Source organism: Amia ocellicauda, chromosome 6 (assembly GCF_036373705.1).
Source record: "Amia ocellicauda isolate fAmiCal2 chromosome 6, fAmiCal2.hap1, whole genome shotgun sequence".
Classification (NCBI taxonomy): Eukaryota; Metazoa; Chordata; class Actinopteri; order Amiiformes; family Amiidae; genus Amia; species Amia ocellicauda.
In genome coordinates this window covers 9,662,417-9,676,062 of record NC_089855.1, presented here as the reverse complement: position 1 = coordinate 9,676,062, position 13,646 = coordinate 9,662,417, and the positions used below count along the sequence as shown (strand labels likewise).

Genomic DNA, 13,646 nt, shown 5'->3' with positions numbered 1-13,646 from the left:
AGTGTGTAGGTCCCCCTTTTGCCGCCAAAACAGCCCTGACCCGTCGAGGCATGAACTCCACTAGACCTCTGAAGGTGTGCTGTGGTATCTGGCACTAAGACGTCAGCAGCAGATCCTTTAAGTCCTGTAAGTTGCGAGGTGGGGCCTCCATGGATCGGACTTGTTTGTCCAGCACATCCCACAGATGCTCGATTGGATTGAGATCTGGGGAATTTGGAGGCCAAGTCAACATCTTGAACTCGTGATTCATCAGACCAGGCCACCTTCTTCCATTGCTCCGTAGTCCAGTTCTGATGCTCACATGCCCATTGTAGGCGCTTTCGGCAGTGGACAGGGGTCAGCATGGGCACCCTGACTGGTCTGCAGCTACGCAGCCCCATACGCAACAAACTGCGATGCACTGTGTGTTCTGACACCTTTCTATCAGAACCAGCATTCACTTTCTCAGCAATTTGAGCTACAGTAGCTGGTCTGTTGGATCGGACCACACGGGCCAGCCTTCGCTCCCCATGTGCATCAATGAGCCTTGGCCGCCCATGACCCTGTCGCCGGTTCACCGCTTTTCCTTCCTTGGACCACTTTTGATAGGTACTGACCACTGCAGACCGGGAACACCCCACAAGAGCTGCAGTTTTGGAGATGCTCTGACCCAGTTGTCTAGCCATCACAATATGGCCCTTGTCAAAGTCACTCAGATCCTTACGCTGCCCATTTTTCCTGCATCTAACACATCAACTTTGGGGACAAAATGTTGCTGCTGCCTAATATATCCCACCCACTGACAGGTGCCATGATAACGTGATTATCAGTGCTATTCACTTCACCTGTAAGTGGTCATAATGTTATGGCTGATCAGTGTACTTTAAAATAATGCAGATGCTCCTTTGACATATTTTGCTCACCGATGAGTCTACAGCATTTTGTTCTCTAATCTGTACCTGTGTGTTTGATAATTAAAGGGTTGCATAAGCCCCACTGGTAAACATTAAACCATTCGGGCTGTAGCATGCAAGACGTAGATCTCTTTGGATAACTTCAGTGCGAGTCAGCATGTGTGATGGCTAACTTTAAACCTGAACCAAAGCAAACAGTTCACCATCATGCTCGAAAGGAAGGTTCCCTCTGTGGTGTGCGCTGGAGGTCCTGGACGGTTTGTTATGCTGACAAGCCTCTCCTGGGGTCATTGCTCTGGATAGCACGCTTCGTTTCCCTGCGACAGCCGAAGGTTGCATAAACTAATAGGTCCCTTTTAATCAAGATGACACTTATGTAACCTGAACTAGAGTAAACAGTGACACCAGCTGATCGTATGACTCGCAGGGTTTGATCCCAAAATGCATCACACCACCACTACAGCAGGGAGGGTCAGATGGCAGTTTTCATTCCCACCACTGATTTCCTGCAACTTTCCACTCAAATCTACCCGCAAACTTCCCTGGGGCAGCCCTTTTGTCTCCAGACTACACATGCCAAAGTGTATTCCTCACTTGTTGTCCTTGCCAACTGGTGTATAGTCATGCTACTTCATTTTTCAAAGCTTCTACAATTTGCTCACAATGACAAGTAACACCCTGACACCAGCTATTTAATTTCCACAGTTTACTTAGCAGCTATAGATCAGACAGAGTAAAGAATCAATTATTTTTTCCACTACCTCCCTCCTCCCTTGGTGTCCTTTAGTGAAGTTAAATTGTTCAGTGATTCATAGAACTTGTCCTGTGGAAAACAAAAAAAAGGTGGTCTACTAAAATATAAGTGAACCATTTGCGTTGTTTATTTGTTTTTAAAGAAAGTAACCACAAAAGCAACATGAATGGGAATTAACAAAGCTATCCCCCATCTCTTTATGAAAGAATTTCATATTTAAGCTTCAAAGACGCTCATAAGAGTAACAATGGGAACCAATTCAACAGTTAACAGTTATTCCACAGGTTATCAGAACAGCTGAGCTCTACTCTACTATAACCGTGCAGCCATTTTAGGAACCAGGATAGAATGCTCCGTTTTTCTCCCATATTCCGGAATGCCTCTTCTCCACAGATTCGTCTCGGCTCTGTTTCCATAAGCGCCAACTTAAAGACACCCTCCTGCATTTTGCAGCTAATGAAGAGACTCCACGTTAAGTCACCAGGGGCAGCACAGTCACACAAGAACCTCCAGATTTAGATGGTTTTTATTACTGAAATTTCAGATTACAGTGTTTTGGTTATTTATTTATATTTTGACACTGGGAATCGAACACTATTCAGTTCACCTTGCGCCAGAGAGGTAACAAAAGAGGAAAAGGAACCTTGTCAATCCACAACGAAGTATGCAAGGAAGGACTGAGCTCCAGCACAGGTTCCCATCTCCTTCATAACTATACTGACCGTTTGTTTCTCACCGACTACATCACTCAAGAACAGATTGAACTGTTCATGCTTGCATTTTCAGTACTGCAATGGAATAGGTTATGGGAACAGGAGCCTTTGGTAAATATAGCAAAGATTATATATATACACGGCAAGATTTTTCTTTTCAACATGATAATGCTTTGTGACACTCACTAAAAGTGAAAAGGTAATGCACTGACTAACTGTTGACGGCTTTATCAACTTCTGGCCCAATTATAAACTGGCAACCGGATATTTCTGGAACGTCTGCAAACAACCTTTTTTATATAAAGTGCTGAAATGCTGTCTCCTGATGACATAAAAACCAGGCATTTCATCCTTAAAAGATAAATAGCTCTAACAGATCAGTAGGCGCGTATGATAATAGCTTCTCACAAGCTTAATTTTGGGTAATAAGAAATGGTACTCTCCATCATTAGAGTCCATTGCACTGAGGTGCTGTAGCAATAAATCATCCTGGAATAGATTACAAGACATTTGTGGGCCAGTAAAACAATCTTTTACCAACAACTTTGCTATAGTTTGATAAAGCAGGGCATCCAGACAAGGATAATATTAACTCCATAATGAATGTCAGCCGCCGAGGAATGAAACAACAGGAAGTGGCACAAAAGATCTGGCTTTGAGATAGTGTGGTTTTGTTTTTAAGTTGTTGTTGTTTTTTAATACTGATTTTATCATCATTTGTACTCATACTCTAGTTAATGTATGGAAATATGTGAAGGTATTGAGGGGGGAGGATTTTAGGTCTGTTACATATTATTTTTCCTACATGAAAACTTTTCACTTTTTCTAGAACACATTTTCTAGAAATAATAATTTTACTTTCACTGCATTACTTTGCATTAAGTTGCCTTTTTGAATCCCTCCTCCACCATGGTTTAACCCATACAGTTAGCAACGTGTTCTCATGTATATTAATACGTTTCAGATAACATGGAAAGAAAGAGAAATATGTTAATATAAAAGTCTCTCTGATAATAAATTAAAATGCTGAAAAACAACATTAACCCCTCCAGTCATCTTTCTGTCCAGAGCAGGATACAAAAGATTTTTTTTATTTCTATTTCTTTAGTTTTATAGTTTCGTAAAACACTTGAGTACAAATCTTTTTTGTTATTTTAGGGGTTGAAACTTAGTGAAAGCTAGCTTATGCCATCTAATATTCACCAATGAGTTTGTTATTTGACCGGCTCCAATTCTTCTATTCATAGAAGAGTGATTGAAGGTGAGAGGGCAATATAAAAAAAGAATCTCTCTGTATTGCGATGTCTGATTTTTTAAATCTGCTTTGTTCTTCTGAAAAGCATGCTCTGTACAGCTTAGAAAAACCCAGGGTTATCTGTTATCATGATCTTCCAATCATGAAATGCATAATTCAAACAGGACTTCTTAAAGCAGAAGTATATTTTAATATATATACACTCATCTAAAGGATTATTAGGAACACCTGTTCAATTTCTCATTAATGCAATTATCTAACCAACCAATCACATGGCAGTTGCTTCAATGCATTTAGGGGTGTGGTCCTGGTCAAGACAATCTCCTGAACTCCAAACTGAATGTCTGAATGGGAAAGAAAGGTGATTTAAGCAATTTTGAGCGTGGCATGGTTGTTGGTGCCAGACGGGCCGGTCTGAGTATTTCACAATCTGCTCAGTTACTGGGATTTTCACGCACAACCATTTCTAGGGTTTACAAAGAATGGTGTGAAAAGGGAAAAACATCCAGTATGCGGCAGTCCTGTGGGCGAAAATGCCTTGTTGATGCTAGAGGTCAGAGGAGAATGGGCCGACTGATTCAAGCTGATAGAAGAGCAACTTTGACTGAAATAACCACTCGTTACAACCGAGGTATGCAGCAAAGCATTTGTGAAGCCACAACACGTACAACCTTGAGGCGGATGGGCTACAACAGCAGAAGACCCCACCGGGTACCACTCATCTCCACTACAAATAGGAAAAAGAGGCTACAATTTGCACAAGCTCACCAAAATTGGACAGTTGAAGACTGGAAAAATGTTGCCTGGTCTGATGAGTCTCGATTTCTGTTGAGACATTCAGATGGTAGAGTCAGAATTTGGCGTAAACAGAATGAGAACATGGATCCATCATGCCTTGTTACCACTGTGCAGGCTGGTGGTGGTGGTGTAATGGTGTGGGGGATGTTTTCTTGGCACACTTTAGGCCCCTTAGTGCCAATAGGTCATCGTTTAAATGCCACGGCCTACCTGAGCATTGTTTCTGACCATGTCCATCCCTTTATGACCACCATGTACCCATCCTCTGATGGCTACTTCCAGCAGGATAATGCACCATGTCACAAAGGTCGAATCATTTCAAATTGGTTTCTTGAACATGACAATGAGTTCACTGTACTAAACTGGCCCCCACAGTCACCAGATCTCAACCCAATAGAGCATCTTTGGGATGTGGTGGAACGGGAGCTTCGTGCCCTGGATGTGCATCCCACAAATCTCCATCAACTGCAAGATGCTATCCTATCAATATGGGCCAACATTTCTAAAGAATGCTTTCAGCACCTTGTTGAATCAATGCCACGTAGAATTAAGGCAGTTCTGAAGGCGAAGGGGGTCAAACACAGTATTAGTATGGTGTTCCTAATAATCCTTTAGGTGAGTGTATAAGTTAATATGTCGTGTGAAGGGGGTTCTTATTGTAAAATAGATGTTATCCCATGCAGTTTGGACGAGAGGACCACAGAGCAAAGCTGAGTAGCACAAACTGCATGAAATGACATCTCTTCTACAATAAGAAACACCCTTCATAAGACCTAGTGACTTATTTTAAATCATACAGGTAAGAATTAAACATAGAAATATCTTTACAGTGAAAATATATGTAACACATCAACCCCCGTTCTCTCGGTCTAAATCATGTTTTGGTTTACCTACAGTAGCCGATCTGTGTTGTGTTTTCATGCTGGTTAAGCGTAACAAAACTAAACAAATATACCTCCTGTGAAACTGGCACCACTCACAATTTAGTGCCTTGAAAAGTCGCTGGTTACTGAAGAATTTTTAAATCCTGATAATTCTAGGAATGGGATGACACTCATACACAAGATAAGGGTTAAAGGAATGTTTGGAAATGCTGGTCTATGATTGGCTGGTTTCTCATATGTGATTTATAACACTACAAATGAATAAAAGGTGTGGCTTATAATGGTGCCAGGATCTATTCCCTAGAGCTCCAATCCCACATAGCCATAACTGAGATCTGATCTTAGTCCTGTATATTAGTTGCTGACTGAAAACTATTTTTCACTCTTTTGTTTCTTGAGCTTTTCAGGAAAAAAGGGAATATAAAATATAAAACATATATGTTTCATATTCAGGCAAACCATGAACTTTGAGTCACTTCATAAAAGTATAGATGATGACAGCTAGTGCTTGGAACTGTAGCAAATACATCTGTAATGATATATCTGCCCTAACGGATAATCACTGGCACAATGTAGGTGAATCGATAAACACACACACTTTATTTGGTATCCCCAGCACTCTGTTAGCCTTTTTGATTGCTCCCCGCACTCTGCAACTGCCGAAAGTGACAATTTAACAGTGACAAGGCCCTCTTATTAAAATCCCTGTTCTGGGTTAAGATTGGGAACTAATCTCTAAAAAGATGCCAAAAAGGCAAAGATGTGTTTTAGCGTGGGCACATGCATCTCTGAAATCAATAAACTAACGGAGACTATAGCGAGTGCGTCTATGTGGAGATAGCATGAAATTCAGATGAATTATTTATGGCAAAAAAGAACACATAAAAAACAAATTTTCTTTTAATATCGTCCCCCCCAAAGCCAGGGAAACACAGAGTGCAGTACAGAGTTTAAAATCAAGATTGTGGAGCTTTTCAATACAATACAAATCAGTTATATAACACTACTTTGGGGACATTGGGTTTAAGTTTACCCTTAAAAGAATAAAATGTTTCTGCATGCTTAGTGCACATCTTAGTTCCACAGAAGGGGTGCACAACAGGTGTACACACTAAGCACAGGGCCCAAAACAGAGCCCTGGGGAACACCGAACTGTACAATATCCACAATCAAATGTTCCACAAGGCAGAGAGAGTGGTGGTTAGAAACAACCAAGTTTGAGTCCAAGACTTTCCCAGAGAGACAAATTAAGAGATTGCAGATGTTTTAATAAAATCTTAGGATCTATGAAGTGAAATAATGTACACACATCTAGCAAAACAATGATAGACAGCATGCAATAATCTGAAGCCAACTGGCAGACTCTCAGCAAAGCAGTCACGATTAATGAGCTGAAAGGCTGAAGTACCAGATTACACCTGATAAGTGATCCAGTAACAATAACTTTGCATTTAAGGTTACAGAGATAACTTCAGATGGATATACAGTGCATATAGGATGGATTTATCCAAGTTTTTCCCAGCCACACGACTGGTATCTCTCTGCCCCAATTTCCAAACGCTACTCCACTACTCTGCTCACATCACTGGCACCCGATCTCGGCTCACATCCAGTTCAAGACTTTGACTCTTATGCCTACCGTTGTCTCGACCAGACGGCACCGAGCTACCTTCAGCCTCTCCCTATACTCCCTCCAGACCTCTCCGGTCCTTCTGTGCCAGAAGACTAACTTTGCCCCCCCTTCCGCTCGGCTTCCCACTCCTTTCATTCCCTGTACAATAAGTGGTGGAACGACCTTCCAACTGAGGTCAGGACCGCACAGTCCCTGACCACCTTCCACGATTACTCACGACACACCTGTTGAGACTTATCTTTAAATATCTCAGCTTACTCTCCTGAGCTGTTAAGTACTCCTGTAATTTGGTACTTTATATATCTATGCTTCTTTATTCTACTGCTGTTGATTTCATCACTTGCTGTACATAAGCCATGTTATTCAGCGGCCTCGTGGTTAAGAGTCATATTCACCACAACCTAGGCCAAAGACTACAGCCACCACCTTCCCTACGACAGCATCTCTTTCATCAAATGTAGATATTTCTGTACATCCGTTTATTATTTTTTAATAGAGAAAACAAACATTATTTTTCTTTCAGTATATGTAATTGTGCAGGCAATAACATCACCAAGTCTCTCCAAATCTCACTGCACATAACCGTGCCATTCAGCTGAGTGCAGCGACTGTATTTTATTAGAGGAGATCACGATACCTTCACAGCTGGTGTATTTCATACGATATTCCAGTTAATATGGAAAATATGACACTAGAAAAAAACTCACCAAAGTAAGTAAGCCACCAGGCCTGGAAATCACACAGCTGGCCTTCAGGATGAACCTCGCCCTGCGATAAAACGAGATATTGAACACACATGATTATACAGTAGTATAAATGTTTGCAAGAATACAACTATCGATTGTTGCTTCAATTAGACATCAGAAATCAATCAGAAAGTCAAATACACACAAACGCAACAAGTGTAAGTATTTACAGAATTCCTCTACCACTTGGCTCAAGACTACTAGAATCTGTCTAATAAACAAAATAAATAAATAACTGCATGGTTTTCTTGATGATCTGTGAATACATTTAATTGTCATGGGTATTTTGCCACCTGTTGCTTGCTCATCTTCACGGGGACAAAGCAAAGACACTGGCTCCTTTTACAGCGCTCAATTTATTCTCAGTTGTTCAGACGACAAGCAAGGCCAGCGGGTGGCCACTTACCATTACGTAGGCGATGCTGTCAAAGAAGGCAGCTACAGTCAGGCTGAGGATCATTTTCTAGAGGAGAAAAGACAAGAGTGGCATTCAGCACACTGCGGGGGGATGTGCAATAGAACCGGCACTGTTCTGGGAACACCGGGCCGGTCCGTCATTGAAACTCGAGCACCAGAAGAGCAGGGAGACAAGAAATGGACCCAGAGCATACAGACGTGTCAGGCGCCCCACAGATCCCATTGGAAACAATGAGACATGTTGCTGTTTTTACTTACGCAGTTTGTGACAGACTTTGTGACATGACTTCATGTAACTTATAATTTGCTGTAAGACATGACTGAAAATGTTATCGGCTGCACAACCAAAAACACACTTGGCTGCACTTCCAAGGAGATACAAGGCTACCATCACAATAGAAAGAAGTGGCCGCCCACAAACCTGAAAAATCTACTTCCTTCTATTTGGCCTTGAGAAAGATTTTAAGATTTAAATCCTGGCCCACTTGGAGAGTCCTTTGATTTTATATATTTCCTGAACACTGATGAACATGAAGAAAGTGCGTGACTGTGCAGGGGCCTTTGCTTTTGGTCAATGCACAATGATGCCACATCCCATTGCCCCGTATCCACGCCTTGGGATTCATGCTGAATTATGTTTTTATTATGAACACGTGGGAAGCAGGTAAAATGTAATGAAATTATGGTTTGTTTATTTTTTGGCTAAAGCTTTCATGAGAGAAAGTTATGCTTTGGCTTCATCCACAGGTAAATGTTTATGTATTCTGCTTAAGCTATTAAATTAAACCACAAACACGACTGGACTGGAGAACAGTGGCTTCGAACCCTGGTCCTTGGGAATAGTGCAGAGACGGAACACACTGCTTTGCTCTCCATAAGAACAGGTCTCACAATTTCTCGCATTCACGTCTTCTCTAAGACGACCCTGAAATTCATGGACTGGACTCTTAAAGGGACAGTTGCACCGATCTGTGCGTCTCGTCACAAACTGGCCTGGCACCCTGTCTACTTTAGCAGAGGACCGGTTAGGGGAGTAAATAATCAGGCAATCTGTATGTGCAGATTACTTATCCTCTACTCTGATCTCCGGGATCGCATGCTGGATTACAGCCAAAGCATTGGGAGAATGCTTATGCTATTCATATTCTGAAATGCCTTTGTTTTTCAATGTGAGGGGGACAACGGGACAAAGGGCTTTGATAAAAATGAATGAATAAAAAGGACATTTCATGAGAGAAAAGCTCATGTAGCTCTACAGTATGCATAGTCAGCTTCTCCAAACTGACTCCTAATGCTTAAGAGACTGTTACACTGAGCAACACAAGAAGCCGAGAAAAGTGTCTTTAATATCTCAATGTGGACAGACCTCATAAAGATTATTGCTATTAGTCATTCACTCAAATTAAGTGGCCACCCATCCTCTGTCAACACTAGGGTCAAGGGTTGGCTCTGCGGCATATGAGATGGGATCCATCCAGACATCTTTCAAAGCTGATTAAAATATATTTATCTTTTGAATTACAGATCGAGTTTCTTAACATGAAACGGCAACCACCAGGATAGCAATGAATTTAGGATAAACCAACTCCATTCAACTCCCTCCTGCTATAACACATCCTGCAGTCAGGCCTGCTCCAATAGGCGACTCCGAAGCACGAGCACAGGGTCCGTTCCGCTTCCCGTTTGAAGATCAATGGAGATCGATTTCCTGCCACAGCTGGAGGGCGGCACATTTTATTACAGACAAAAGGCCAAGAGCTCACTCTTTTAACACTTGTTCTGTTTTGGTGTTTTTTTAATCCATTTTATTTCAATCCACTTCCCTTCTGCAAATATCAGAAGACGAAAAAACATCTCTTTTCCATGCCAAAACATTGTTCTTTTGTCTTTTCAAAAGTCTGCCCTGGTAGGTTATGTTTGTGGTTAGCTCAACACTTCGTTATCCTTTTGCAAAAATATGTAATGGTTTTTTTTCCGCAGGACTCTCTCCCTCAATGCATCCCAGGCCAGAGCGGTCACAGCTGGACTGATTGCTGAGCTGCTATTGCCAAGATGGTCACATACTTCTGCCTCATCAGTGATACATGACTGAGACTCAGCCTTTGTAGTCCGGCTCCTCTGGGCACCTGCCTTGCATTTTAGCAAACAAAACCAAGAGAGAATTCCCTGGAAAGATGTTAGAGATGTAAAAAAGATGACAAACTTCTCCAGCACAGTCCATTGATAGACTCAAAAGAGGCAACACAGCAGGGGCGTTCTTGAAATTTTAAACAATATGCTACACTTCAAGGCCAAACCGAAAATATACTAAGAAGAACCCAAGATAATTCCTCCATGTGTTAGAAATCAACTCTGGTGTCAGTTTAAATGTTGTTGAGGAAGCCTTACTAAATGCATTTCTCAGGGTTACAGAACTAAACGTTACTTGGGGAGAAACTGAACTGGTCACAACACATTACTTGAAAATAAAAGTTCTTATGTTAGAGATGATTCAGCCATTTGCCCAGTAAACTCTTGAACTTGTTTACAGAATATGAGTAAAATATTAGTTTATTGCCAAGCAAATTTCGGTCTAAACCAACACTTACGCACACAGATGCCGTCGTTTTGCCAACAAGAAGAATTGAAAACACGCCCTGTATCTGTAACACTGATCTCATTACTAGCCCAAGTGTATAATATACTACAGATGAGCAGGAGACGTTTTATTTAGGCAAGGGACTATTTGGTTGTTAGGCGATAAGTTCAGAAGAAAATATCACACAAGCACTTATCCATGAGATAAATATAAAACACAATTTCGCCTCAGTGAAACAAAGACATCATTTGAGGATTTTGCATTCTCACAGAAGCTCTGCATGCGTTTAATCCACTCAAACGCCATTTCATTACCACCTGTATATACTTGAAGTATATGATCCCTGATCGAAAACAGAAATTCTCTGGCTTATCTAAATTACTTAATTTCAGCTGTAATCAGAGAGAAAAGTGCCGTGTCAGTGCAGTATCAGTGCTATGTAGTGAGAAGAGACAGTTCGGATATCTTTGGATGTCTTGGAAACTGAACATTACTGGCAGACACAAATGGGCCTGGAGCCAAGTCTCTGCAATCCAGAACACGAGGTCAGGGGCTGGAAAGAGGATCACTTTATGTTCTTCTGAAGCACGTGGGAAAGTACATAACTCTCTCTCTCTCTCTCTCTCTCTCTCTCTCTCTCTCTCTCACACACACACACACACAAACAAGAGCCTTAAAAGTCACTCACTCTTTCATAGTTATCACGACAGCTACTGTGCAAAGGCAGGCAGACAAATGTCATGATTTTCTACCTAAGTTTCTAAAAAAGGTTAAGAACATACAGAAAAGAAAATCGTGAAGTATGCACATGCAATCTACACTATCCACTCACTATCTACTCATGCACTCTATACTATCCAATCTATGTTGTTATACCATAGACCCTCAGGAGGTCAGTTCCCAAGGAATTACACAATATCACAAGTAATCAGACACATAAAGGTGGTAATGACGAGGAATGACAGTGAATAAAACCCATGCAGAGCTTTCACGAGAATGCAAAAATATAAAATGTGCATGAGGCTTAATTGGGTTTTACACGTATGTCATGGTTAAGTGTTTGCGCGATATGTTGGAATGAAGTCACACGTACTGTATTGTACGGTGAGGACCGGCACATACAACACAAAAGTACCATGTATCAAAACTGGGAATGTAACACTGTGGTTCACAGAGAAGGATGTTGACAATGTTTCATTGTCAGCTCAGAGTCCTGACCTCAATCACAAAGAACACCTCTGGAATGAGCTGGAATTGCAAATCCGGCAGAAGCTGCAGACGTGCATTTCTCTCGCTGCTCTACAAACTGCACCAGGGGAGAAATGGCACACTATTCCTTCATCCATTTATCAAAAGGACTGCGGCACTCATTAAGGGAAAGTGTGGGCCTACGTGCAATTCAATACGTTGTGAAAAGCTGTCCTTCAATACATGGCTGTTGTTCCAATCCTTTTGGTTATACAAAGAACATATATTCCGAGCTACAAATTAACACTTACACTAGCATTACAATCACTCACTCTTTCACCTTTGTCTGATCAGTAACCTTCCACACACACATACACATACACACATTTTTAATCGCTCACTCTTTTACATTTGCCTGAACAGTAACCTTCAACGATATCAAGTGCTGTTACTGGTTTGTATTTGCCTTTTTCTTTAAAAGGCCGCCAGATCAGTTTCTGTTGCTGCGCATTCTTTTTTCCTTTTTTTAAGCTGTAACCTTGATCTCATGAAGGAAGGGGAAAAAAATACATAAAGAGCTGGAGAACAGTGTGAATACAGTTCCTGAAACAGTGTCCTCACTGCAGATCCCCAGCCTACATTCAATGCGCTGAATCAGAGAGACGGAGAAGCACACGAAGAGCCAGTCAATACAATATGCAGCTCCAGCCGCGGTCAGGGCTCTGGACTCGGGGGTCGTGGGTTGAATCCCTGATTGTTCCAGAAAAAACTCAGCTGTATAAATGGATAATTGTATATAAAAATAAAGTGATATATTGTAATAAAAGTCACCCTAGATAAGGGTGTCTGGCAAGAAATATAATAATAATAATTAGCGCAGGCTGATTGATATCAATATTATTATTATTATTTATTTATTAGCAGACGGCCTTGTCCAGGGTGACATAAAAAATATAAGAGCAATGTAAATTGGAATTTGAAATGTTTTGTGCCTTGAAATGCACTGTATTTTTTGCACTTTGTACTTTGTATTTTGCTTATTTTGTAATTCGCCCTGGATAAGGGCATCTGCTAATAAATAAATAATAATAATAATAATACAAAGTGCAATAATACAGTGCATAATACATTTTACTAATTTAGAATTTACACAAGTGTATAGGAGATACAGTAAGCAATATATAAGGTCTTACATCCTAGATTGAAAAAGCTGATAAGTGCAGACAAGACGTTAAGCCAAAGTTAAGAACTAAGGGAGAGGGAGCATAGGGGAAATTAAAATAAATAAGACAAGGCAAGAGTATGACAAAACATTGTATAAGTTCAATCTTACAGGAGAATAAAATACTAAATTACAAGTACAGTCTGAAAATATCATATCATCAGGATTTCTGATTGAAATCCCAGTGAGAGTGTTCGGCTAATTCTCCCTGTGAATCTCACAGGGGTCTACTTATTACCTATTGATGCCTTATTACCGATTAACTGTTTTAAAAATATATAAAAATGAAGAATATTTCCTTTGCTGTCTTTTTTCTTTTCAGTTAGCAAAAGCCTGTTTTTATGATGGCCATATTCTATTTATCCCAATAAACAATGAGGAACAATACTGGGAAATTGAAAGGTAACAATCTTTTCTCACAGGTTTTTTTTTTTTACTTCAAGGGTAAAACAAACTCAGAAGGGAGTACCGTTTTCCATCAGAATGGTTTCACTGCTGGGAAGGATAACACACAGCTCTTGCACATGATATATCTGGGACACCACACTGCTGTAAATCAAGGTGC

The 13,646-nt window shown here is 40.8% G+C and overlaps 1 protein-coding gene across 1 annotated transcript in view; it reads right to left on the bottom strand.

Annotated features, from left to right (window-relative positions):
* The window catches only part of LOC136750900 (uncharacterized), a 121,116-nt gene that overhangs the window by 90,037 nt on the left and 17,433 nt on the right, over positions 1 to 13,646 (bottom strand). The window contains exons 4-5 of the mRNA XM_066706055.1: positions 8,083 to 8,139; positions 7,638 to 7,698 (exon numbers count right to left, since the gene is read on the bottom strand). Coding sequence (XP_066562152.1) covers positions 7,638 to 7,698; positions 8,083 to 8,139 — 118 coding nt within the window. The remainder of the gene's footprint in view (positions 1 to 7,637; positions 7,699 to 8,082; positions 8,140 to 13,646) is intronic.